The sequence below is a fragment of the Phalacrocorax carbo genome, chromosome 2, assembly GCF_963921805.1.
Source record: "Phalacrocorax carbo chromosome 2, bPhaCar2.1, whole genome shotgun sequence".
NCBI lineage: Eukaryota > Metazoa > Chordata > Aves > Suliformes > Phalacrocoracidae > Phalacrocorax > Phalacrocorax carbo.
In genome coordinates this window covers 125,109,805-125,137,698 of record NC_087514.1, presented here as the reverse complement: position 1 = coordinate 125,137,698, position 27,894 = coordinate 125,109,805, and the positions used below count along the sequence as shown (strand labels likewise).

The 27,894-nt window shown below is 41.3% G+C and overlaps 2 protein-coding genes across 7 annotated transcripts in view; one reads left to right on the top strand and one right to left on the bottom strand.

Annotated features, from left to right (window-relative positions):
• The window catches only part of NGLY1 (N-glycanase 1), a 24,980-nt gene extending 6,591 nt beyond the window's left edge, over window positions 1–18,389 (bottom strand). For 2 of the 3 annotated variants that reach the window (XM_064444244.1, XM_064444246.1), the window contains exons 1-9: window positions 18,256–18,389; window positions 16,754–16,868; window positions 14,375–14,617; window positions 10,831–10,990; window positions 7,322–7,544; window positions 6,483–6,604; window positions 5,917–6,062; window positions 5,627–5,737; window positions 385–549 (exon numbers count right to left, since the gene is read on the bottom strand). In XM_064444244.1, the coding sequence (XP_064300314.1) occupies window positions 385–549; window positions 5,627–5,737; window positions 5,917–6,062; window positions 6,483–6,604; window positions 7,322–7,544; window positions 10,831–10,990; window positions 14,375–14,617; window positions 16,754–16,868; window positions 18,256–18,383 (1,413 nt within the window). In that variant the 5' untranslated portion in view covers window positions 18,384–18,389. The remainder of the gene's footprint in view (window positions 1–384; window positions 550–5,626; window positions 5,738–5,916; window positions 6,063–6,482; window positions 6,605–7,321; window positions 7,545–10,830; window positions 10,991–14,374; window positions 14,618–16,753; window positions 16,869–18,255) is intronic. The other variant, XM_064444245.1, reaches the window with a different exon arrangement.
• On the top strand, window positions 18,361–27,894 carry OXSM (3-oxoacyl-ACP synthase, mitochondrial). Of its 4 annotated transcripts, none has more exons than XM_064444250.1 (3): window positions 18,361–18,462; window positions 23,618–24,635; window positions 27,294–27,894. In XM_064444250.1, the coding sequence occupies exons 2-3, from the start codon at window positions 23,653–23,655 to the stop codon at window positions 27,694–27,696; spliced, it is 1,386 nt and encodes a 461-aa protein (XP_064300320.1). In that variant the 5' UTR covers window positions 18,361–18,462; window positions 23,618–23,652; the 3' UTR covers window positions 27,697–27,894. The 4 variants fall into 4 exon arrangements, with proteins under 4 accessions (XP_064300320.1, XP_064300317.1, XP_064300318.1 ...); XM_064444247.1 differs by lacking the exon at window positions 18,361–18,462 and adding an exon at window positions 21,085–21,261; XM_064444248.1 differs by lacking the exon at window positions 18,361–18,462 and adding an exon at window positions 21,460–21,590.

The window sequence follows — 27,894 nt, the reverse complement described above, 5'->3', positions numbered from 1 at the left end:
TTTAGCCAATAGTAACTAATAATATAACTTTTTTTTTTTAAGTTTTCCCAACTGCTTTCAACTGCCTTAAACTTTTTAGTTCTGTCACACTGTAACTAATTAAAAGGAAAAGTAGTATTTTTTAATTAACTTTTAAGAGCAAAACACACTTTAGATAAAGGATTACCAAATATTTTTAGCATCAACAGACCACCATCAATCCTCAAAAATTTCATATGCACTTCTACTGAATTCACATCAAACTTGCACCTAATGTTTTTATGTTTCACTGTTTAAACTGGATCAGTAGACTACCTACCGTAAGTGCTATTCCTCTGCAGACCATAACCATCGAACCTCTAGTTAGCTACCTCTAATATGGTCACAAGTGCAAAAGTTAAATACCTCTGGACCAATTTCACCTCTGGCTATTCGCCAGGCCATCGAACCTGATGTCCTTCCACCATATTCTCCGGGTTTAGGCGTTTTAGGAGAAATGAATTCAACAAGCTCCACAATTGTTCTTTCCAAGAGCTCTCTTTTTCTATTTTCTGACAAAGATTGTTGTCTCTGAAAATACAGTTAAGAAACAAAGTTAAAAAATTCAGAAAAATGGTGTTTGTAGTTCTGCTCTAGAGTAACCCCAATGGGGAGAAAAAGAATTGAAAAAACAGGCTAACATTTGAAGTCTAGACTGACTGTTAGAAACATTAATCTTACACCACATGTGCAAACATAGATCAGTCATAACTGCATGGTTGACGTCAGTGCTTCTGCTGTGAACTTGAACGCACTATGTAGATTTCTTTCAAAATAAGGTTTGTGCTATGTTTATAATATATTTGATTGGATGATAGAACACTTCCATAGCATATTTCCTAGCTATTCAGATGTATTTTGTGCCAGAGCTGTTCTCGATATTATTTGGGGGAAAGAGAAGGCAAGCATAATTATTGGGACAAAATTTTTCTTCTCTACAGTGGAGTGATTTGGCTGGCAACAGTCTTGGTTTTGTGATTAAGCCCAAACAAAAGATTCAGTTGGTCTCTGAAAGAGCTATTCCACAGTGACTGACTCTATCATAAACAAACTATGACATTCATACTTTTTTCAGATACCAGAAAACTGAGAAAAACATATCACCTATGCTTCCAGGTAAATTAGTGGAAAAGAGGAAGAATTATATAACACGCTTTCTTTGCCCACATGAATAAAACTACAGACATTTTTTTGGCACACAACTTAAAAAAATTCATTGAGAGGCTGGGGTTTTGCCTCCACAATTTTCACATCAAGTATACAGAGCTGATATGTGAAGCCTGCTTCCTTAACTGTGGATACACTTACACAGGATTGGAAAATTAAGTTCAACACTGAGTACGCGAATGATTACACATCACCTTTTTTTCCTACTTTGGTGATCTCCCAAGGCATGCACACTCATCCCACTAGGACCTGAAACTTCAGGTCAACAAGTGTTCCAATTATCTCAAAAACAGTCCTGACCTCAGGAAGTTTTGCTATTAGGGATCAGAAAGAGAGGCATTTGAAGGGTTTTTGTTCCAGACAACAATGTGGAATTGCATAAAGGAAAGTAGATACAGAGAAATTATTAGAAACAGCTCCAGCTGAACAAATTCCAGCTGCCAAATAGCAGGTCTACCACAGCAAGGGGGAAATACACCTCTGCTTGCATTGATGGGTGATGAGCAGTGACTCCAGCAGTTCCTCATGAAACACCAGGCCTTCCTGAATCTAACACTTGCCTGGGAACTTTGGGTATCCATATGCAGTACTACAGATCTCACTCCAACTCAGAGGAAGTTTGATATCACTTACCTTAAGTTAGCGATACTAATCTACAGTTTTCTTAGAGCCAATTTGATATGGGGAAACCCAGTGTCAGGGGTCATTACCCCTGAAATTATTGATGCCACACTGAGAATTGGTTGCCCTTGCTCTGCAGCTGTTGTAACAGTATCTGAAAGAAAACTGTTAAAGAACAGTGCTTCAACACAAAAGGGGTGTTTCAGAAGATGGGCCTCTTCTATGTACGATACAAGAAATCAGTATGTTCCTCAACTGTAAACAGTACAAGCACGCTAATCCTTGTCATCTCCCCCCACGCAGTAGACTGTTGAATATAAATGCTAGCAGCCTATAAGACACGCGCAATGCTCAGACTCCGCAGCGATCAACAGTGCCTCTGCTGGGAAAACCTGTAACTACATTTCCTATAAATGACATTGTCATCAATAGCGTTCGTGTACTGAAGAGGATTCCAAGAACTCCATTATCAACTGCCATGGCTCAAACTTCCTGCTTTTGTTTTTTCTTGAGGTGTTCCCCTCTACATACATGCTCAGGCCCCACCTTTCTTTGGCAGACAAAGGGAATAGGAAGGAAGAGGGGTTGATAGCTGCAGCTTTAAAATCAGTTCTGCATCACGTGCAAGTTATGCTGTTGATGCTTCCTGAAGGAACGTGTTTTGAGAGGTAGATAACCTGTGATTTAAGTGGACCCGCTGCTGTATAAGCAACAGATAATTTGAGGGTAGAAGTCCAATTTCAAACCTCTAAGCAAGGAATACTGGTTCATCTCACATCAATCACCATGAGACGGTTGCAGTTCAACCTAAATTACTAGCTTTCCTTTTAAGAACCAACCTGGCTGTAGCTATAATAATTCAAAATCACTACTAAAAAACACAGCCTGGAACAAATAAAAAATTATTTCTTTCTCTGCCCCACCATCCAATTTGCCATGAAGGCAGTGGAAGTTCAGGGTCCTCTCCTGCTTTCTACAGGGGTAACATACAATGGGCTGGAATAGGGCAGTGCCCAAAGTAGGTGAAAAAAAACAACTTTGTAGTCAGGATGTGATATAGTACTATAAAATAACATCACATGGTAGGTAATCTGCACACTACACACCCATTTAGGAATGCCTGACCCAAATAAAACACACAGAGTACTTCTGAGCAATAAAATAGCATACTGAATAGCTTAAATTATCCTTGCCTCTTTTCCATTTAACAGTGACAATCACTCAACATCCTTTGAACTGTTGTGCTGTCTCTGCTTGGCCACTAAACAGACAGACATGCAGAGAAATAATGACCAGAACCATTGCTCTTTATGCAGGAAAGCACAATAATGATCTCTTAGATTCCATTTTCACTAACATTGCAGTCTAGGTGATAATGTGTACTGCATACTGTGCTTCTTTTTAGTTGTAACTTAGAAGAATTGAGCTTGAAAGACGCAGCGTTGGAGTTCTGCATCAAAAGATACAAAGACTATAATCCCTCCTAGTGGGGAACCAGTCTCTAGGAGGTGATGGGAAACGGGAAAGTTAGTGGAGGCCTCTGCCTACATCAGTTATCTGCTGCATAGGCTGCAGTGAAGGAAACAGCATACCAGCTGAAATGGAGACTTCTGACTGCGCAGCGTAATGGAAACCTGCTATAACATGTCTTGATAGTTCTAGGGGTGAGCTGTCTCCCCCCCCTACTGAACACAGAAGCTGCTCAGTAAAACATGGAGATCCTTAGACAGCAACTTTTTAATGTCCCCTTTATTCCAACTGCATTGTCACCTTGGTATGAATTTTAGAAAAAGTCCTTTGCTAAAAAAACCCAGTTTTTCTTTCTTGCATTTCTCCTAGTCAATCTGATGGCAAACTGCCTCTAACTTCCTGAAATTCAATCCCAACTATAACAGACAAAAGAAAAAAGGAGTAAGAGCTGTTACTCACAGGGATTTAATTTATTATCCATTTAATAAATTAAATAAATCAAACATTTGGAACAGCAACTGGGCAAAAGGAAGTGTGTGTGGGAGGAAGGGACTGTGAGTATGCATTTAGCTTGTAAAAAGGGAAAGTAAATTGTTCCTTGAATAAGATACCATCAAAAAGACTGACAAAGGTGTTCTAATAGAATTGCAAGACAGCTGGAAAGCAGTAGGGAAAGTGTGCAGCATAGAGAAGAATGGGCTGGGATTTTCCACGTGTAGGGAAAAGAAGACTGGAGAAATACAAGAGTGTCTTGGAAGCATGTGTATACCTTTCTTCCCTGTTCTTGGTTTTTAATGAAACTTTCATTTAAAACATGACCAGAATGGCTGTTCTTTCTGTTTGAAAAGCGTTCATGTCAGCCCACAAGATGCACAGTGCTGTAAAGCAGGTGTAAAAAAATAAGAAACAGTCCAGTAGACCAACATGCAGCATCATTTGTTTGAAATGGCAATGCACTTATTTACTGGAGTTCCCTAGACTTCTGCAAGTGAAACACAACATGATTCTATAGCAACATCACTCAGGTGAGAAGGTCAGGCAAGCCAGCCCGTAAGTCAGTTGCCTATACTCTCCTGATTCCATCAGTCTTGTCAGAGTAATTCTTCATCTTATTAGCACCTCATTTCCAAGGTTATCTCTACCTAGGGACAACTGATGGAGAAGAGTCTCATGACTGGTTTCTATTGCCAGAATACCAGAAGAAAGGCCCCTCAGATCAGTTTTGTAGTCAGCAAGTGTTCAGTACTCAGAGAGGACACCATTAAATTCCTGCAACCCTGCACAAAGCACACGCATCCCTCAACTTGCATTTCTGACCCTTTACCTCTTTTTATTTTGATGCTCTGCAGCCAGCCTCTCAATGCTCTGCTATGTGACTCCAGTTTTCATTGGTGATAAAATATTTGAGGCCAGGGCTTGAAATCTTAAGTCCAGCTCAATTCTTCATACTCTTAGTGTGTGGCTATAACCCTCAAGCCAGCTGGCCTCTAAAAAGGCATAATCTGTTAATTAAGCCATGAGCTATATACTGTCACAGGAACTAAAAGCTTCTACGCACAGGAATTAGCCCTGGAAGGAAGTGGGGACAAAATGGAACCTTACAGATGGTTCAAGGTTTTGTGGTATTCCAGCATATCGAGTAAAGAAAAGTTCATCCTGTTGTAAGTAGGGAGTGGAAAAAGCTTAGTAGGGAGGTGCGAGTGCACTCAGGTTCAGTGACTAGGGCACGCAGGTGCAAATGGCTTCATGTGTTTTGGGGACATCAGGCATATGTGGCTCTGAGCCAAAGCTCTACTGATGGGATCAACACTTCTTGAAAGTCTTGAGAACAGCTTGTGAATCATTCCTCTCAACTCCTAAAGCTTGTAAAAAAGTCACAGGAAACAAATCAGGCCTACACTTCTTATAACTACAAATACTATTGTTTTCAAGTTACAGCATTATTAATGTAGAAATTGCTCAGCCACCCTCAAGAAGTCCATGTAGTTAGAAAGTAGTTGTAGTTTACCCCCAATATCTGTTGATGCACAAGTCTACTCCAAAGCCATCAAGAAAACATATACACACACTGTATATATTATATATACATGCACACCTTACTGTGTAAGAGATAATATGATAATCCTTTTACATACCATTCTTTATCTTATTTCACGTAAGTTCGGCACTATGTCTGATTCTTACATGTTCAGTGTAAAATGAGGTCTGCACAGTTAGCAGCATTTCACATTCCATAGTGCATGGACATTCCTATCAGGTTACCAAATGCATTCCTTTGTTCAAGGATTTCACATTCTGGAAAGGCAATTATGTTTCACTTAAAGACATCCATTTAAGAAAAGTTACATACCCTTTTATTTAATGCGTTAATTGTTTCACGTAGTGTAGCTTCACTGAGTGCTGTCCTTCTAGAGAGTACTTCTTCATGCTTACAGCTGTATCTCCAGGTGACATCAACAACCTCGAGCACAAGTTAAAGAAGAAAATAAAGCAACCAAAAATTCCCCGTGTATCTTGCTTCATTTAAAGAGGCTAGCTCAAAGTATGTTTTTCTATAATAATTCTGGAAATCACACTAAGATGGAATACAATACACACTTGCCTCAGGGCAAATTTGGTTTTTATTATCATTACTCCTACCTCATCTTTGGAGAATGCAATTATGTAGGAGAGCTGCTTTCCCCACCCAGTTTCATAAAGAAGAGGTTTATCGCAGACGTTTTCACACGGATCACAGTGAAGCCATCTTTTCTGAGATGAAGAATATACTTCAGTCCACGCATGATCTATGTAACAAAGGCCAAGAATAAAGAATGAATTGTAAGGATAGATCCTCTCTTCTAATATTGCAAAATATTGTAACTTTTCCTGATTTATTAAATGAAGGAACAGGTGAAAGAACATATTTTCTGTTCATCTACATTCAGAAAAGTTACCAGAGCTTTCTCTTTCTATCTTAGGATCATGTTCCCTTAGATTCAACTACAGATTGTATCACTCTGAAGTCAATGATCTGACCTTACTTGCAGAACTATATTTCATCTTATCAGGCAAGACAGGAAATTGAATTTATATTGTCTTTGTTTGCTGAACTGCATAACTTTATATGCTGCCTGATGGCTAATATAATCTGAGAACCATAAAAATATATAACCTTATTTTGCATAGGTTTGTATTAACATTACGATATTCTAGAGTACTGATACCTGTATAGTCCCAGACATATCTAGCTTCAAACCCAACAGCTCTGCAACACAGCGTAAAACAGTTAGCCCACTCGCCACAGCGTCCGCATCTGGTTTCCAGAAGTTTTTCGGGGTGGTTATACCTACAGGAGAAAACCAAAACAAAACCAGAATGTATTTTCAATTATTTCACCTTTCAAAGTCTTTACATCATGCCTGTCCTTGGACAGATTTCAGTGCCAGTCAGTCCACAGAAGACAATGGAAATGATTGCTGTACTGCACAAAACAAGTGCGAGCAGAATGCTGCTTTTACTTGGACTCACATGACTGTCACACATTTATCGCAGCACTGAAATGAATGGTTTTTTCAGTTTTCAAAATTGACTTAGACTTAATCTTAAAATATTATTTTTGTATGCTGGTCCTTTTGAAGGTTCACAAAAATATCAAAAAATTGGATATTTGCTCTTTCACTAGGCTCAGCAAAAGATGTGCATTAACCTTTGTGATTTCCCACAGAAATGAAAGTTTTCCTTGAAATAACAGAAACCTACCTACATCCTATGCCAATATTAATGTATTGCATTTAGAAGTTGTACTTTACCAAATTAACAGTAAAAAAAATAATATCAGACAAGTATTCAGAATAGGCCACATAAAAGAAAGCAATATTTTGGTTTTAAAAATCTCTAATCTTATAGAGCAACTGCTGATTCATCAACCATCCTATCAGGTTGCTTAGAATGGCTTCTCTAATCTTTCAACCGACAACTTGCCACTTGTTCACAAAACGCACAACTGCAAAACTGTTTCTGGAAAGACAAGAAAAAAAGACAAAGCAAATCTCTGTATGCTCACCTTGGGAACCTATTACAGTGCTGACATTGCTTGCAGTAATGATTTTCCACTCGACTGACGTTCCACCTTTGATCATCATCAGTGGGCAACAGGTAGTCACTTTTAGGCTCTGTCTGCCCACCACACCTGCTGCAAGGAACATTATTTACCCAATGAAAAAAGTCATTCTTAAACCAGTCCAAGAGCTCCAACAACAAGAAGTCGTCTTCATTCACACGTGCATCTGTAAAATTTACAGAACGCAGTTAGGTCAAATGAAAAAAATAACTTAGTTGAACTTCCCAGTATCTACATAAATGACCACCTCTGGGCCTTTATTACATTTTAGAAGTCTCATTATAAAACAACCTTCGTATGTTTCTTAAGCACACACAAAAACAAGATCTAAATTCTCAACACTGAATAATATCAAACTGTGTATCTAAAGAATAAAATACTGCACTCCTAAACGCTACAGCTAGAGTAAGAATAAGGAATTGCTCAGCAAAACAAGTTAGGTACACAGCAAAGCCCAGCAAAGTTCCTCATGCCCCCCATATTCTTCCAGGGCCTTCAGAAGAGTGTGCGCTAATTATTTTTCTGCTCCTAAACATCCTTTTCCCATTCTTAGCTATTAAACTAGGAATTACAACTGTTTTGATTTCATAATCCCAAAGATCCAGACACTGGAAGCAGTTGACAACCAGGTGTAATATGAGCAGAGTTTCTACAAGCACAGCTTGATTATTGTAGAACATATGCATATACCATGTGAACAAAGTTGAGTTTGTTTATAAATTCAGCAAATAAACACCTTTGTCAGCTTACCCAAGCTAGACACAGGATGTCTTGACTTTTCTACTCTAGCCAATTCCACCATACTAGACCAACCAGACTCTCTGGCCCATTTTCCTGTGTTCACAACAGGTGTGAGAATCTACTCACGCACTGTCACTATTCTGCCACCTGGAAATAACCCCACTGTAAAGTGGGGTTAACTAACTAAAAAATTTAAAAATCCAGTCTTCCAAAAAAGATCCATCCCTTCTAACTCCTTAGAGTCTTTAAATGTACATTCTGCTCCAATGCCAACAGAGATACTCTTGCTTCTCAGATTCACAAACATTCAAGTAAGTCCTCCTATTAACTCCATCACCTAGGCCACACTGTAATCACAGGTATTAATACTTGGTCATTTTATGTATTACAGATCGCTTGTAGTCACAGTGCAGACAGGTTTGACTAATGAATATGAAGACAAAAATAATTTACAAAAATGCTGTTTAAAGGAAGTTGAAGGAAGTTGCATCAAATTTGTGCACTATCTCCTTTTTCAGAATGGCAAAGAAAGACTAGGTAAGATATGTGTTTTACTTATTTAAGATCGATTCACATCTTTCTCTGAAGCTGAAGTAGGCTTTGGTACAAAAGACTCTGTGGGAGCCCTAACTATTAAACACACATGGCCAAGACCATGAAGCACAAGAGAAAAGATCATCTGTTAATGAAAGCAGGAAAACCTGACTTAACTGTAGTAAAATTTCCATTTTTACTTATTATATGTGAAAAACATTTGTGCTGAAACACTCAGGCAAGGTGTTATTGCTTACAAAATGGATATGCTTGTACATTCAAACTTTCTGATGAAAACTGAATGAGAAGATCATGAGCACAGGCCATATTCTCTTTTCACGGATAACAACATACAAACAAGAATCCATCTATGAAAATATGACTGCTACCATATGAATATTCTTTTCTTAGCTTGTAAAATAAATCCTTCATGAAAACATTGCATGGAAAGAATGACAAATGTGATTTATTTGAACGGAAAACAGTTGGCTGTGACGTGCAGCTATTTTTGACTGCACAATCCATCTTTCTAATGAAAATGGTAAAGGGAACAGTAAAAAAAATCCTGTACTTCTAATCAAATGACCATAATCTTCCTAGCCTTTATGAGCCAAAAATGCCTATTATGAATTGTAAGGGAAGTCCTAAAAACAAGTGTCCCCCAGCCCTAAGCAGTTATTCCCACAGATGACAGTCTCAATACAGTGATACAGACAACACAAAGAAGCTGAAAGGCCCAATTATCCGTACATCTCATACACAGCCCACTCCAAAAGGAATGTTTCTGTAAAATACTTTAAAAATGCTTTCAAACTGTCACAATCCAAAGCAGAGGAGTTCCATTCCTTCTCCTTTATTTGTACCTAAATTAAGTTCTGGAAGCCATTTTGAATAGATCAGCTTGACAGCTTGGGAAGAAGCACCTGGAAACACCATCCTCCTCCTCCCTTCTCGTTTTTAATAACGTGCATGGCAGAATTAGAGCAGTCTAAAAGGTAGTCTCATCTTTATTTTCCTTTTTAAAGGAATTTAAATAGTTTTCATTTATTACTGTTAAGTATCTTTTCCCCATTGCATTGCTCTATGCTGCTGAATAAGAAAGCCTTGTACTTGTTTTTGTGGCTCCCTACTTTCCAGTATAGCTTTAAAAAAGAAAGAGAAAAATTACTAAGAAAATCCATTGCCAAAAATTTCCTTACGCCAAAGGCACAATTACTTTTCAGCATGTGGCTGTATGAGACATCTCAGTCTTTCACAAAAAAAGACGAGGAGAGCTTATTTTTGGTTTGCAAATCAACAGCACTCCCATCAAGTTAGCAGAATTGCTTCAGAGTCTTTTATCAAAGATTCACAGTGAAAAGGATTTTTTGGTGCAAATACGGTCTTAGAATCAGGGGATTTTTAATATTTATCTTATACGAGTAAAAATTTCACTCTATTGCTGAAACAAATTTACACCTGTCACTTGAAAATAGAAATATGTCATTTTTAACGGACAAAGACTTTGTGTATTCAAACAAATTTGCATTTATGAAGAAAATACAAATTTTAGCCACTGATGCCACAAATATTCACGCCTATATTTCACTCTAGCTCCAAGAGGGATAGCATGTGAACAACCCTACTCACTTAAGCATTTGCAAGAAAGGTGATTCTTTGAATCAGGATGTCTTGGAAAAGTCTCATACAAAACCTCACCAATAATATCACTTTAAAAAGAGAAGAGGTATTTGGAAATTTTGTTCTGAAATTGAAATTATAGTACATACGGGAAAACTGCACTCCGACAATTTCAAAACAATGATTACTCAAACAAGAAGTTCCCCTCCTCTTGCTGTAGCTATTTCGCTCTAGATATAAGAAATACAACAATACATGCCCACCCCATGTTTCCCCAGCGTTGTTTACTACTAGCTCAGAAATTAAGAGGTCAAAATTTCTACATGAAAGCAGTACAGGATGGATGACAAAAATAAAATTTAAAAAATTAACAAAACTAAGTAAAGAGTAGCAAATTTGAAAATTAGGAAGAAGGTAATTCTAATTTAGAAACAGCATTTGGAACCTGCAGACTTATGACTAAATCCACACACCTAAAGCATAGTAGATATATGCATCATCCAGATATTCAAAAGAACATTTCTAGTTTTATATACAGTATCACTTTGTAGCATTACCTTTGTCCAGTCTTGTAGCTTGTGCTAGCTTTTTCTGAGCCTTCCCTTTCAATTGCTGGAGGGGAATAGAAGCTAGTGCTTTCTGCTGAATAGAAGGATCCTCATACATCAACACAAGATGCTTAAATTTTGTTTGAAGCATTTTCAAGATTTTTGCAGCCTGCAAACAAGATGATTTATGAACTTCCACCTTAAGCCAGAAGAACCAAGCTCTCCTATTTTAGTTTAAGTCAGTCATAATTCTATACTTACAGTTACAATATATATTCCTTTACAGGTGAAATGTTTATTTGTAAAGATATAAATAAAAATTGCAGATACCACCACCCAACCTGTGAAGCCAGCCTTGTCATCTTTGAGCATTCTGAATGGTGTCCTGAGTGACACCATTACTCATTCAGGGAAAAAACTGTTTTTAAAGACACCTCTGATGCCAAAGTTTCTGAATTGTTCCTCCCCACCCCCATCATTTCTTTTGGACACCTTTACCTGAAATCCACGAAAGAACCTATAATCCATTCCATTTCCTGGACACTGCTGCACCAGTTCACAGCACTCTATTATTGATGAATGCTGCATTTCAATTTCTTATTCATGAAGGCTGCTTGTCTCTTTCTACTTCTTTCTCTCACAGATCAGCTCTGATACAGACCTGAACAGATAGCCCTGTGACGATGTACTGAACAGTGTGTTTCACTAGAAATCGAATAATAAAATGGGCTTCTCATTCAGTTTTCCTAGGCGTCACTTAGTGGCAACTACATATTGCACGCAATAAGGGACACCTGTATCTACTAAAATAAATAGCTAAAGTTAGTAACAGTGGATTTAGTAGCTGAGCAAATTATGCCCATTTAAAGTGGGACAACACAGAAAGTTAAATGGGATTTTAAAATTAAGAGTCTGGCATATCTGGGGAGGAAGCCTGTGGCACTGTTAAAGTACTTTTTGTCTACTGCTAGATCATGCTTTGGTCTTTAGCTTTGTTAATTACCATGTTTGTTTCACCAAAAATCCCACAATTCCCTGAGATGCTAGCAGCAAACGCAACATAACACATGGGTATGAGAACTCTTCAGGAGATAACTTCTTTCAAAGGAGCATTTAAATTAGGAGTGATTATTTTGATGCTGGACAGTACTGCAGGACCAGCCCTTGCTTTTCATAATTGCTGAAACAGAACAGAACTGGTTTCGCTCTTCCTAGAGCTCATCAGCTGTAGGTAACTGGTTTAACATCATAAATCCAATTGTGTTCGGATTCACTTTAATGCAAGTTGAATGAACAGGAATACGGGAAGTTAGGGACTGCCAATGGCTTATAGATCTTCATGTTCTGTCAGCTTCCTGAAAGAGTGTTCAGAGATATTGCTCAGCATCACAGAGTGTCTCCCAGATTCTTTGACAATTCAGATTTTCCCACTGGCAAACACCATCAGTGTTACAATAATGCCTAACAGGTTTCATGGAAGCTACTGTATACCAATGAAGTCTTATGCAAGCATCTACAAGTGTGGTGAACCTCACTGTATGTCAACCAAGAAGGGATCAGAATCCATCCACCAGAATGACTAGCCAGAGCTTTCCTTTCTCCAAGTCTCAAGAAAGCCTTATGAAAAGAAACACAGAAGAGGCATAGATGAGGCAAAATAATGATGGGTTACGTTCCCTAGAACTGCGCTATTTAGCAATATTCCTGTGCTATCCCAAGTAAGCTACTTTTCCCTGTGCTTGCCAGGACTCCCATGAATCACAGGTGTAATGCGTAGGCAAGAAACAAAAATGCCCGCACCACAAAAAACACTTTGAGTCTCTCTGACATCTGACAGCAGCGCACACAGCAATACAACCATTCCTCTGCAGTATACTCACTGAAAATCTAAACACCTATTGCTGTGCAAGCAAAATGGCCAACTCACAGCCAGAAGGCATTTTATGAACTTCTGCCCCATCACCCAGACTGTACAGACCAAATTCAATGGCTCAGAGAGCAATCAGCTGAAATACAGCATTCTAACTGAGTACTAACACTGCACTAGCAATGTCTCTAAATTGTAATAAGTTTGGTCCCACCACCCGTGTTGAATCTCAAGAAGCAAGAAAAGTAATATTTGCAGAGAAATGGATCCACAGCTCTGATGGCTAGTATACGTCAGGGCAGAATAACTACAAGTGAGAAGGATTAACCTCAAAATACATAGTGTCTACTTGAAATCTGCAACATTTTTTTCATTGCAAGATCTACGCAACTTTTAAAGCTTTAAAGCTCCAGTACTAACCAGTATTGCAGCAAGTCACTCTAGAGGTTTCATAATCACTTCTAACCACCGTTGCAGAAGTGGCTGAAACAGTAAAAACCAAAAAGCACCAAAAAACCCACAAACAAATTCATATAAACCCGGTCAGTATATTTTAGAGGCAATTACTAGCACGCTAACATAATTAGATTAAATGGCTCAATATTCCAATGCCTACAAGAGCTCCTTTCCCAAAGGACATTGTGCGTGATGATGGGTCACCGAGTGCTCTCTATCCCCAAAAGCCATCACTTCAATCTATGCTTTGCCATTTCTCTTCCACTGATCTTGGGTAGGTATTGGGAAGAAATAGTATGTCATAGTTGGGTATCCAACAATATACTGACAATATCACTTAAAAAGAGACAAAACTCTGTTTAAGGAGGTATGAGAAACGACCTTTTGGAAGGATTCATCATACAGCAACTTTAGGTGACTCTGGTTCTAGGGGGAAAAACTCTTTAGCAAGTTAAACCAAAGCATCCTTCAAAGCTTCTATCAAAAGGAATAACTTCATTTTTCAAAGTTGTATGAGGTTGTTAAGAGCCTTCACCCATCAGGCCAGGTATCAACAGATGAAAGGACTCTGCCTCTCTGTCTTGATAGGGAACTTCATCTCAACCTCTTGGACAAGGGAAACACAGCCTCCATAACTATAGATTTGTCCTTGCCCAGCTAAATTCCTGTGTCTCACAAGTGTCACATCCAAAAAAAGAAAGCCCTCGTCACAGACTACACATAGAGGTCATAATGCATGAACTGAGATGCCAACAATTATAAACATTACGGTTGTGGTCCTGTTATTTTGCTGCCTCTCAAATACCAAACACAGTCTTAGCTTCCCACCCCTCCTCTGTTCCTCCACCTTGCTGTCCCCTTACAATACAAACCAGCTTTTTCTTCCATGACACCCTGATCAATAAAACATTTATGGACATCTTCAACAAAATCTCTTGCTAATATTCTATTTATGGCATATTTCATGTTGAATTTGCATGGAGACTGAAGAAAATGCTCAAAAACTCCAGAAACCATTGGAAGACTAAAAAATTCCTCTGGTCCAACCTCCTGCTCAAGGCAGGGTTAGCTATGAGAGCCCACCAAGTTACTCTGGCCTTGTCAGGTCTTGAAAATGTCCACATTTGGAGACTACACAGCCTCTCTGAGCAACCTGTCCCAACAGTTCACTTTTCTTCAATCTTTATATTCAAGATCAGTACACCTACAAAGCTTTCAGGTTATAATTACCACTTCAAGAGATTGCACAGGTGATGTTTCTGGCTGCTGACGAGCAGGGGCAAGAACAGAGTCAGCAGGTCTTGAAGGCTGATGTGCAGCGGTCTGAGTGCTGGCCACAGTTTCAGAGGATCCTGTTCTGTGGGTTTGATTTGACTCATTCAGTCTGCTGTTCCTCTCTCCAGCAATTAAGTCTCTGATTTTACGTAGCTGCTCAATTGAAGCTTCTTTAGGGAAAACCAGGTGAGTATCTCCCTGAAATTTAGACAAATTAATTCAGCAGTTACTGCATGTCTAAGGTACGCAGTGTTCGTATCTCTAGCTAACAGCTATATTGTTTACTGGAAGTTATCATGCTAAGGCTTGGCAGGATTCAGCCTTTGGACTAGGTCCCTTACAGCAGAAGCTATTAGATCAAGAACCTACAGTCAGTCTAGAAAAAAAGGGCTCATAACAACATGCTTTTGTTAGTAACTTATTTTGTAGAGCCACACATGGACAACGCAATTACGGTTTGGCAGAGAAAGCAGCAACAACAGAAATGAACAACAAATGCTCAGTTCTCACAGTACAGCAGCGAAACGCTAGGCAACACAGGAGGACAGCCAATGTTGGGGGAAGAAGCCTCTAGAATGACATCTGCTGGGAATTCTCTTCCATACCGATATCTTTTAGGTTTTATACGTTTTCAGAGAGGAAATATTATTCTTATTGAGACCTGTACCCAGCTTGATTTCTGGGTTCCTATTTTTGATTGTAACAGGATTACTGGTAGCCTAACAGAAGATTAGTAATTATGACAGAAGCAAATATCTTAGCATGAAGAATTAGGTTACTAAAAACATAAATATCTGGAAGCATTCATACCATAACAGTTTCAGTTTCTACCACTGCAGCACTTCTACTTATTAAACTGAGTAATTTGTTTATCCACAGTCACCCTAGGTCACCTATCACTGCAGATGCAGTGTTTCCCTTTAACACTTAAAATCACCACAAAACTAAACAGAATGTTTAGTTTTCCAGCAGAAAGCCCTCATTTTTTAATTGATAAAGTTGGCTTACCAAGCAGAGACAAAAGAAGGAACAATTTTAGTTATTGCAGTTGAAGGTAAGTTTGTAAGCTCCAGACTCAATTGGCACAATAACCATAAGACTGAGCCAACATTATCTTAAAGATCTGACAGAAGTGGAAGTAGCACCTTATAACATGTTTAAAATTACTATGTTGTTACTGCTTGCATGCTTCACTAGCTACACTGACTATCTCTTGGCTAAAACATGTCATTAAAAGTCATCTCCAGAGTACCAGCACAAGAATAAATCCACAAACCATTTCTCCCTCTGCAGTCACCATTCCTTTCAGCATTCTTTTTTGAAATTAGGACAATGACACCAACTTTACCTGAAGAGAAGGCAGAGGTCTCATGACAGCTGGACCTAAATAACATAATGTATGCCACACTTCTGTATGGGTACATCAAACAGGCAAATTAAAGCAAAGCTAGAGCAAGAGCTTTGCACCATCAAATAAGAGTTGGGCTTTTACCCCAGCTCTCCTGTAATTACAAAGGCTGCTTCCAGCTTAACAAGCTTTGGCAGTTTAAACTCTACCAAGACAGGGACCATGTCAGGACACAAAGCAATCTTTGAAATACATCTTTTTGACTGCAACAGAATCAAGATTCACTCAAGACTATTTTAGGATACAGTTTCATAACTGTTTTAAATGGGCAAAAGTCCCACCCTCCCACTACTTTAAGAGTCTGTTGCCCTCCAATCCTGTCATGACAACACTAGTACTTCTGCAGCTGCACTGTGAATTTGCTGAAAAGTACTTCTTTTTCTGTTTGTTTTGGAAGGTTAATTTTTAATCAGATCAGCTTCCCTTACCTAACTCACTATGGGGCCACACAAGCCCTACCAATGGTAGGTACAAGCAGCAGAAAAGCAGGACTTTTTTTCCCCCCCCTTCCAAATGGTGGATTCAACGCAGAGTTTTACAATATAGAAACTACTATCTGGTGTCCACCTAATAGTGAGCTGCTACTAAGAGAAGGTGTTTTCACCCCATTTGCCACCATTTCCTTTGTACCAGCACAGATACATATCTGGCCATTAAGTGAACTACTAGTGTATCTGAACAGCAGAAAACCAATCTTATCACAGATCAGCTTAGCTCTAGCTCCACCAGATCTCTGAAGCACCCTCAACTACATTTTCTGTTAGTTAACTGCAGATATTTGCAAGTAACGTCTGAAAGAAAACTAAGAAAATAGCAGCTGGCTTAAAATCTAGTCCATTGCAACTGGGAAAGGAGGAAAAAAATCCAATTTTAAATTTTAGAGTGTAAACTGATGAACGCATCAGAAATTACTAAGTTGTACTCACCTCTTGAAACCCCATCTCAAATAAACATTCAACTGCTCCTCTGACAGGCAACAGCCTCGTGGAAAATGCTGGATTTCCAATCTTAATTGATCTATATTTTTCTTCATAAGGGTTCCTGAAGAGATTGAAAGTTTTAAGCATTTACTTCATTTGCAAACATAATTAAAAGCTGGGGAACCAAACTAATCAGCATTAGCCATTCATAACAGATTTTTTAAAAGTTTACTTTCATTCATACCATGTAGGCAGAATGCGAAACTTATCTAAAACTTTGACTTAATTCATGTCCTTCTGCAACTAACTCTGACAGTTACAAAACTGGTTCTAAATTTTAGTTTGCAACCTAAATTCATAAATATGTGTTTTGTGGTCCTAGCCAGCAGGACTTATTCTGCAGTGACACTTATAGCCAACTTCAGGCCCACCCCCAGCCCACAGCGTTCTAACTGAACTCACCTCAACACTGGATGCATTTAGGCCCACTACAGAAGCTATGCTAAACTTCCTGGTACATGGGTGAAGCTGCTGTGATCTCTTTGCTTCCTGAAGGGCTACCTCTCAGTTCCCCTCTCCTCTTTCAACTCTTCTAAACCTTCTTCTCTCACCTCTTTCTTTAAAAGGAGTCAGCCCAGGACCCACTGTTCTCTGCCATGCAGCAGTTTTTGCAACCGGTTAGGCAAACCAGATACAGACAGGGAGGGGCAGCTCATACATCTCGGGTTGCCTGAAGACATCAGTGTCAATCACATGTGTTGGTGTGTGTACCTACCTACAGAGCAACCTTGCAAAAATTCAACTATAATTAACTCTCGATACCAATCTCATTGAGTCAGGAGAGAAAAGCAACAGAAAAATCAAGTTACATTTTTAGCATTACTTGTTATGCATCCACTAATTTTTAGGTGCTTAAATGCTTGCAGAATCTGGGCCAGTGCAGGCTTTTATGTTCAACACAAAAAGGTCTCAAAACAAACCAGGCAGCAATAAAGAAATAAAAATCGGAGCCACTACACACTTATGCGAAAAAGCTACCTTATTTTTAAATAACGACAAAAAGAAGAGAGATGCTTCTGAACTTCGGCGTTACATAACAGGTTGGAGCCACACGGCTCACCTCTGAGACGGTCTCCCTGCAAACGCAGGAATAAACGGCTGCGTGCGGGTACTTGGCGATAACCGGCTCCTCCAGCCACACCGGTGGCCCGGCAAGGGACCGCCAAGTTCACGGGTGGACCCTTAGTCCCTCAAACCGGCGCCGGGCTCGCCCCGCCGCCCGCCCCCACCTCGGCACCCACGCACGGCCGAGAGCAGCGGGTGACGGCCGCGCACCGGCCGCGCCGGGCCGCAGGGCGGGACGGCCGAGCCCCCCGGACCCGACCCCGCCGCCCTCAGGGCCGCTTTCGGGACACCGACAGACGCAGCCGGCAGCGGCCAGTCGGCCCGCGGTTCCCCTCGCCGCTCCGCCGCCCGGCGCCGGGGGGCGCCCCCCGCCGCCCCCTCACCGGAGGATGTTGTCCGCGTAGATAAGGAGCAGTCGCGAGGCCTCGAGAAAGGTCTCCCGCCCGTTCTGGCAAAGCTCACTCACGGCGAGGAAACCGGGCGAAGAAGACTGACCCAAGGCGGCCGCCATCGCCCCACCCGGGCACAACCCCACCAGCTGCCACCGCTGCGCCAGGAGAGCGGCGCAGCACGCATGCGCGGTAGGAATGGTGAGGTCACTGCCCTCAGAATCCGCGGGTGCGGTGGAGGACCTTAAAGGGCCAGGCCGCCCGCCGGGCTCCTGCGGCGGGTACCCCCGTGAAGTCGGTGATCTTACAAGAGCTGCTAAGCTACTTTATCCTGACGATTTTAACCGCGTTGCAATCGATACCCTGGCCTGCTTGTGCAGGGGGTCTTCCTGTCCAGAGGTCCTGGAGGGTGTCCAGAGAAGGGCACCAAAACTGGTGAAGGGTCTGGAGAGCAGGTCTTATGAGGAGCAGCTGAGGGAACTGGGGTTGTTTAGCCTGGAGAAGAGGAGGCTGGGGGGAGACCTTATCGCTCCCTACAACTACCTGAAAGGAGTTTGTAGGGAGGTGGGTGTTGGTCTCTTCTCCCAAGTAACAAGCGATAGGATGAGAGGAAATGGCCTCAAGCTGTGCTAGGGGAGGCTGAGATTGGATATTAGGAAAAATTTCTTTCCTGAAAGAGTGGTCAAGCATTGGAACAGGTTGCCCAGAGAGGTGGTGGAGTCACCACTCCTGGAGGTGTTCAAAAAGTGTGTAGATGTGGCACTTCAGGGCATGGTTTAGGAGGCATGGTGGTGTTGGGTTGATAGTTGGACTTGATGATTGTATAGGTCTTTCCAACCTTAATGATAATATGGTTCCTGGTTGTGCAGGGCTCCGGGGAGCTCCTGTGGTGGGCAGTGATGATGTCAAAGCACCCAGGTCCCCTCTCACACCTCGTCCTTTTTTGCTCTCAGTTGATGTCACACTTTCAGCCTCACTGAGGTTACGAGGAGGGGAATGCAGCTGTGGCTACCCGCCCCCACCTCAGCACCTCGTCCGGCCCTACCCAAAGTCTATCCAAATGAAGAAAAAAACCACCCCCTGGTTTCTGTCTCTGCCTTTTCTAGATGTCTGGTTTGTGCTACCAGTGAAAGAACTGCAATGAAGAATCTTGGGCAAAAAGGTCTGTGGGGCTTTGCTTTCTTAAGAATGCAAGATTGAAAAAGTTCCAAGTAAAAGAGGTCTTTAAAATTCAGGCTGACTTGTGATGATTTCTTGATGTTATGATCCAGCTCTGCTGTCTGCTTCTGACAGGTCACTCTGCTCAGCTTAATTTTTTAAGAAGATGGTACCTATCCCTTACAAAAGCTGAGATTTAACCCAAGGTAATTAACTTTTGCTGAGATTACAGATATTATTCCTACTAGCATACTTTAAAAGTCAGTAATTCAGCCCTCAAAATCACAGAATTGGTACCAAAGTAATAGAATTTTAATTTAAGATGATGCCATGTTCCTTGGCTGCTGCTTCAGCTTTTAGTTTCCTTTCCATGCTTTTCATACAGGCATGTGGCTGTTAACGTTGGCTGCCCTCTCAAAATTAAAGATTAACTATGTTGCTACACATGTAACATAAGTACATAATGCATGTGAATACAGCATTTGCAAATAATGCTTTGGAAGTGCTCATAGCAAAGCAGCGTGAAGAAATGAGAAGAGCAAGTGCCAACTTCCAACAAATTACTAACACCTTAAATGTCCAAGTCCCATTATTTCTAAAGGGAAATTAAACACAGACTCTTCATTAAAAAAATGTAGAAAAGTGTTTATTTTTTCTTTATTAAGTATTGTATATCCTTCCTTTTTGGCATCTGTGGTTTGTTTTTGGGTTTGTTTTTGGTGTTTTTCTTTTCTTTTTCCTGCAGTAGGTCCTTCAAGTCTTTGTTGATGAGGCTTTGAAACGCATTTTATGCTCTGCCATGACAGCTCCTTGACTTCATGTATGTCAAGTATGGCACTACCATCTTTCTCGAGTAAAAACTTAATTGTTCTTACAAGTCATCTCAGGCATAGCTAGCAGCTCGGTCTCAGTTCAGATCATGCCTGTAGAAGCAGCAACAACAAAGTTTACTTTTGCGTATTGGTGCTGTTGGTGTATTTGTACGTGTATTTTCAAGATAATCCTGTATAGTCTGTGATCAACTTGTCATCGTTTACCTTCATCTTCTCTGCCAGCATTTCAGCCTCTGTGTGGAGGAGCATGTTTTCACAGTAATACACTATCTAGGAATACTGATAGCACATAAAATAGTGATATTTAAGACACCTCCCCCCTCCCTCCCCCAAGGGAATGGCAGGAAGATGTGTCGGGGAGGTTTAGGTTGGATATTAGGAAGAGCTTCTTCACCCAAAGGGTGGTGGGGAACTGGAACAGGCTCCCCAGGGAGGCAGTCACGGCACCAAGCCCGATGATGTTCAAAAAGGACTTGGACAATGCCCTCAGACATGGTGTGAATTTCAAGGTTGTCCTATGCAAGGACAGGAGTTGGACTCAATGATCCTTGTGGGTCCGTTCCGACTCAGGACATTTTATGATTCTATGATTATCGGTGACATTAGTGATGTCGATAGCGCAAGTAATAGTGATGGCACAGTCCCCAGGGACGTGCCAGCAAAGCTGGGAGCCGGCGGAGGACGGCCATGGGAGGCGTGCAGGCGGGGATGAGGTGGGGACTGGGACCAGAGCAAGGGAGCAAAGTGCGGGCAGGGAAACCGTGCCGAGGAGTTCCGTCAGGCGGGATATACCCTGGGCCTGGTGGAGAGGGCGAGGCCCCGCATAGCTCCTCCCGCCTGTGTGTGTGATGCTATTGAATGACGCAGCCGCGCACTGCTGACCGCAGCTCTGGTTCCCGCCGGCTCAGCGCGGTACGCCGGCAGCCGTACAGGAACCGACAGGAAACGACAAGCTTTCCCTCGCGCCCGGAGCGTCACCCGCTTACCTAACATCCCACAGAGACCGCGGGTTTGTTTGGGGGGCGGGGGGATGAAGCAGCTTTTTTTTTTTTAACTCTGCGGATTTTAAATGCGTGGTTCGGGGCAGGAAGCGACTCCCCGCCCTACCCAGCGCCGGCCCCGCCCCCGCGGACCCGGTACCAGCCCCGCCGCCGGGCCGCACAGTCCACCGCCGAGCTACCGATTCGCTGACGCCTCTCCTCACCAATCGTGACATGAGGGATCGGCTACAAAGCCGTCGCGTTCTCGCCCCCTCTCTCCTCTGTCCTGGTGGTGCGGCCCGGCGCCGTCGGAACGGGAGAGCGAGGCAGAACCAACCACTGCGGAGCCGGGGGGTGGGTGGGTGGAGCGCGGCCGGCGGAGGTACCGCGGGGGCGAGGGCGGAGGGAGAAGGGGCAGGCTGTGCCGGGAGTGCTTGGGGGTGTCTCGTGCCCCTTAGGGCCCTTCGCTGCGGCGTTATCATAGAATCATAGAATGGTTTGGGTTGGAAGGGACCTTTAGAGGCCATCTAGTCCAACCCCCCTGCAGTGAGCAGGGACATCAACTAGATCAGGTTGCTCAGAGCCCCGTCCAACCTGACCCTGAATGTTTCCAGGGGTGGGGCATCTAACAGCTCTGTGGGCAGCCCTTTCCAGCACTTCACCAGCCTCACTGTAAAAAATTTTTTAATTCTATCCAGTCTGAATCTACCCTTCTTTAGTTTAAAACCATTATCACTTGTCCTATCACAACAGGCCTTGTATAAACATTAAAAGTCACTAATGCCCCTTAAACACATGGTGAAGTCCAGCAAGCTCTTGTTCCTGAGGAGAAATTACCCCCCTGCCCAGTTTGTTTTTTTTTCTCCTCAGGGTGTGCAGTAGGTAACAAAGCTTTGCCCAGGTTGTACTGGGCCTCCTAATTGCCTTAACCCAGCTAACTAACGGCTTATGGTTACAAGCTGTAATGTTAGGCACACACCACTTCAAAGGCCTCTACATTTATCCCTCCACTCTTTTTATAAAATGCAGGCTAACTGGCTAATGGCTAAATGACTAATTTGGGTCAGGATTCAAAGCAGGCTCCTTTTAAAAAAGAATGCATTAGTAACCGCTATTTTTAGCTTTTTATTTTTTTAGTAACACTGCTGTGTACTTGTGCTGCTGCAGGAAAGAGCAGGTCTGTGTATTTGAGCCCAATGGCCGTGCACCATCCCCACAGATCTCGCTATATTTTACCGAAGACCTGCTGATGCCACGGTGCTGTTTTCAGGAGGTGAAAAGCAGGCGACTTGTCAAAGCCTGTGTGTGGTCAGAGCAGCTCCTGACCTGGTGATGGCCAAGGTGTAAGAGAGGGGCTGCAGTGCAGCGCTGCAGCATTACTGCTTGGCATGGTCTTCTCCTCCCACCCGAGGTACTTGTGCCCAGTGGTGTCCTTCTGCCATCGCTTGACTCGCTATATGTGGGTTCTGGCAGGGTTAACCTTCAAGGGACGTGGGACATCTGCAGGCTGTGTGTTTCATGGCTTCTGGCCAACAATTGAACAGTTTGTAGCCAGATCTCAGGATGTGGTGTGTGCGCTATGACACTTCCTTGGGAGTAGTGTTTTCTGACAGAAGATTGTTTTGTACGTGATTTCTTTTTATGGTTATTTCTATTAGATTACAAAATTAGACATCACAATAAGTCATGTTCTACCCCTAAGTGTGGAATGATTGCAATATGAAGTGCTTTTTTTGTCTATTTTACAAGTCTTTGATGGTGCCCATTGTGGTACATCTTGCTCAAATGCACCTGAGGTACCGTCGCCCGACAGTGTAAATACCCCAAGAGTAATAAAGGGTAGGTGGAGGTAGAAGGTTGAGGATTCTTGCCCAAGATATGTAGTTGTTGTGGTGACAGAACCAGGAAGATTTTCTTGACTCCTTCTGTTTGGAGTTTTCTAGACCTTTCTGCCTGACGTAAAGGTTAAGATGATGACCTCCTTAATGCAGTAATGGTAGGACATACACACTCAGGTGAACACATGCTTTCACCTTAGAAGAATGCTCATTTAATGCTCATTGTTGACACCTCCAGCCAGTGGGTGGTTAAAGCCCCAGGGGGAGTTTTGCAGCAAAACCAGAGAGTGCCTCACAGACCACAGTGGTGCAGTCATATTCATTAGCAGCTTAAACTAGAAAAGCCCACAAGAGGCATTCACAAAGTGAATGTGTTTCCATGTCCTGTCTGCCTATTCCTGATTACAGACACAGAAACTACATCCCTTTCTGCAGGGTTGAAAATAGCTTTCATGTAAAAAGCAGGTTATTAATTTAGTGTACTTGGAATGTTTTTCACATTGGCCGCTTTATTGTTCTGTTTGTGTCTTTTTTTTTTTCCCCCCAGTTACAGGAATGTGCTTGAAGTGATTGATTTCCACCATGTTCTCACAGTGCTCGCGGGATCTATTAAAGATTGCAAATCTTCATCTCTGCAGTCTGAATTTAAATCTGCGTTTACAAAATCACAGAAGAGCTTTCAGCAAGTCACTGCCTGCATGTCGAAGGAAAGTAGTTGTTACAGGTATTGGCTTAGTGTCCCCTCTTGGTGTGGGGACTCAGTTTGTGTGGAAGCGCCTTCTCCAAGGAGACAGTGGAATTGCATCGCTAGATGGGGAAGAATATGCAGGCGTACCGTGTAAAGTGGCTGCTTGTGTGCCAAGGGGAAACGAGGAGGGTCAGTTCAGTGAAGAAAGCTTTGTGTCAAAGTCAGAGATCAAATCCATGAGTTCTGCCACTGTGATGGCCATCGGTGCAGCAGAGCTAGCAATGAAGGACTCCGGCTGGTCTCCCCGGTCTGAACAGGATCGCTTAAGTGCCGGTGTGGCAATTGGGATGGGAATGGTTCCACTGGAAGAGATTTCTGATACAGCCACTTTATTTAAAACAAAGGGTTATAACAAGGTCAGCCCGTTCTTTGTCCCAAAGATTTTAGTCAATATGGCAGCAGGCCACATCAGCATTAAATACCAACTGAAAGGGCCGAATCACGCGGTGTCAACTGCTTGTACCACAGGCGCACATGCTGTTGGAGACTCCTTTAGATTTATTGCCGCTGGTGATGCTGATGTCATGTTGGCTGGAGGGACTGAGGCTTCCATTAGTCCTTTGTCCTTGGCTGGATTTTCAAGAGCTCGGGCCCTCAGCACGAGTTTTAACTCAAGCCCTAAAATGGCATGTCGACCGTTTGATTCACAGAGAGAAGGGTTTGTAATGGGAGAGGGTGCTGCTGTGCTGGTCTTGGAAGAGTATGGACACGCTGTACAAAGAGGTGCTAGGATCTATGCAGAAGTTTTAGGTTATGGACTGTCTGGTGATGCTTGCCACATAACAGCACCTAATCCAGAGGGAGATGGTGCATTCAGGTAAGAACTCTATGTTGATTGTGATGGCTACTTCATATGTTAATTACAGTGGGTACATTTGTTTCTGTTATTGTATGCTTTTCTTAGAGAAATGCTGTTCAATCTTGAATTAATATTCCAAAAGCCTGAAAGCTTAATCTGAAAAATGAAGGAAATTCTAGTAAGGTTTTGCCCCAATTTTCTTTTTTCAGTAACAAGGTGAAAGGCAGTTCTTGGTAGAATCAGCCTTTTTGCATAGAGTTATGAAAACTTTATGCGAAAGTATTTTGCTTTTGGTGCCTACAGATGTTCACACAAGTAAGTCTCAATGGAAAGCTCTTTTCTGAGATTTTTGTGGTAGGGTAGAACCTTTTCAGGTTCTTCTTCACCCTTTGACTGTATAGAAGAAAGACCCCACTGCAAAAGCAGGTAATGTAATTTGTTGTGGTCTGAAAGGTAAATAGTGTTCCTACAGAAATCCCAAGTGATGAAAGCTGTAGAGCACTTTGAGGATCTAGTTTGTTAGAATAATTACTGTACGTGTAATAAGCATTAATTGTGGCTATTCTTATTTAGAAAAGGGAAAGTATTTAGATCATATGCCAGTGCTAGAATTATGTTTAAATACTTCACTCTGATGCAGCTAAGAGCGTTGGTGGAGGGGCACAGCAGAAATACACTTTAGTACTGTTTATGGTAAAGCTGAGATGGTAAAGCTTCATCATTGTTAATCTCATCAAAAACAGTTCACCAGTAGATGATATTAATCTAATCTTTATCATTGACCTAATTAAATTGCCAGTTACTTTACATGTGTAAATTTGTTAGCTTTGTGTAGGCTGAATACTGTTGCTGACATTGGAATCTTTAGTAAAGATTTAGTTTGCATTATTCTGAATGTACATGAATATTTAATAACAAAATTCAATATATCATTGCACAAATGGATCAAATTTCTGCATGGTATTGTAAGCTGTGTTTGCATCTTTATTGGGTTAACAGATTTTTCAAGAGGTGTAATATACCAGGTTTCCCTCTATGCTATTTGATTCATATTTAATTGTTCTGCAGACTTAGGTGTGAGTTGAGTATCAGGAGTGTCTTATCTCAGATTTTCATACTTGTTTACCCTTGAGATGATATGGCAATATATTGTAACAGAATTTTTGTATATTTTATGATTGCAGTAGCATATAAATTAAATTCACAGTGGGAATAGTTGAAAGTTAATCTTGGTGTCTCCAAAATGTTGAGCCTTTCCACCTTTGAGATGAGATAATACATTTTAATACAGTCTTCAATATTTTGTTACTGCAGTGGTGTATGGATTAAATCTGAAATGTATATGCTTCTCTTACTTTTCTGTAGGAATTTTATTTGCCACATAAAAAATTTCAGGGGAATGTATTTTTTGTCATCTTCTAATAACTACTTCAGTTGGTGACTAATACATATGTTGGAATAAATCTGCAGCAAAGGAGAGGCAAAGCCAGTCTCAGAAGTGTGGATATGAAGTGTATTCTATGCAATTGATCTGTTATCTCCTTAAGTAAATATGTTCTTTGCAGATAACATATTTAACTAAATTAATGTATCTGTTTCCCTCATGGTTGACCAGTAAACTTTTTTGCCTGAATGTTGGCTCACTGTCTAGTGACCTTGAGCATCCGTGGCCTCCAACCTAAGCTAAGCTGGATGCTTCTGAGGGTAGAAGGCTGTACTGGAGACATTTAAATTTTTCCAGCAGCCTGTGCTATCTTTTTTTTTTTTAACTTTCTTTTATTATTTTTCATAAATTTCAAAAGAGTCAGCGGTCTTTTGCTCAGAGATGCTTCATTAAGCTGTGTGTGCAAAGAGAGATGTGTGATTCATCATCTTTCTGTGGGAGATCTGTGTGAAAATCTCAATATGGAGCTGTATTGATCCTTCTGTGGTTTTAATAAAAAAGTGTGTTTTATAGAGGCAGCCAGAGTCTACAGGTCATCAGCAGTCAGAGTGGAACATACAGTGTCAGGGTAGAAGAGCGTGACTTTCAGTAAATTTCATTTTATATATAGGAGTCTGTGCTATCTCCTTGATGTCATCTAGCCTCTGGAAAGCATGCAAAAGAAGCTCACAAGGAGGATGACTGCAGAATTTTTCTTTTGTCTCCCAATATTTTTGTTTGATAAAGCAATTTTTTTCTCCTAATTCCCTAATACTGTAAATATGAGGGGAAATAAAATGTAAAAACTAGGGAATCTTCTTTTCACTTACAATGGGAAAGGGATTTCTTGGACCGTTGTACTGAATGTTACATTAATGTGTTGCTACACTAGAGAAACTTCGATGGAGGGAACCCAATTTTTGTAATAATTTCAGGTAGTTATTTCTCTCTCACATTTTTTCAAATTTTGCATTGAAAAGGGTCTTTGACATGTTAGTGTAGTCTGTAGAGATTTTTGCTCTTTTCTTTCTCTTTGTATTTTTCCCAGCAGTGGAATTTTTAGCAGCAAGTCTGGTTTTATAGTGGGCCTCACCACTACTGTATTTCTCAGGTGGCTAAATGTAGATGCTAGTGAGTGCAGTTAGATGAATCCATCTCTTATCATTTACATCTCTGGTAAAATGTGTCACGCAGATTTTCACATTTGATAATAATGGGAAATTCAGCATTCTGTCTTCTTGTTTTTTCCTTAGGTGTATGTCTGCAGCAATAAAAGATTCTGGGGTCAAACCTGAGGACATAACCTATGTCAATGCACATGCAACTTCTACACCTCTAGGAGATGCTGCTGAGAACCAAGCAATCAAGAGACTTTTTAAAGATCACTCATATAATATTGCAGTTTCCTCAACAAAAGGAGCAACAGGACATCTCTTGGGGGCTGCAGGAGCTATTGAAGCAGCTTTTACTGCACTGTCCTGTTACCATGGAATTTTGCCACCCACTCTAAACTTACAGAAGACAGAGGCAGAGTTTGATCTCAATTATGTTCCATTAACAGCTCAGGAGTGGAAAACTGAAAAACGGCGTATAGCACTCACAAATTCATTTGGCTTTGGTGGTACGAATGCAACTTTGTGCTTTGCAAGTGTTTAACTTGCGCTGTGCATGTTGTGAAAAATGGCACTGACAATGGTTTTGTGTACTGCTACCCTTGGTGATCTTTTCTCAGCTTTGAGAATTGCTCATTTGATATGTAAGAACTTTATTCACCCTAACGTTTACACCAGCAATTATTTTAGAAAGAAGGGTCGTCTTTTATTCATTTTAATAAAAATAAACAAAAGACCTGTT

What these genes read in the sequence shown, in the direction of transcription:
- OXSM (XM_064444250.1), top strand. Translation starts at nt 23,653, where the DNA reads ATGTTCTCACAGTGCTCGCGGGATCTATTAAAGATTGCAAATCTTCAT. An exon ending in GAGGGAGATGGTGCATTCAG is followed by an intron (nt 24,636 to 27,293) that starts GTAAGAACTCTA and finishes TTTTTTCCTTAG; the next exon opens with GTGTATGTCTGCAGCAATAA.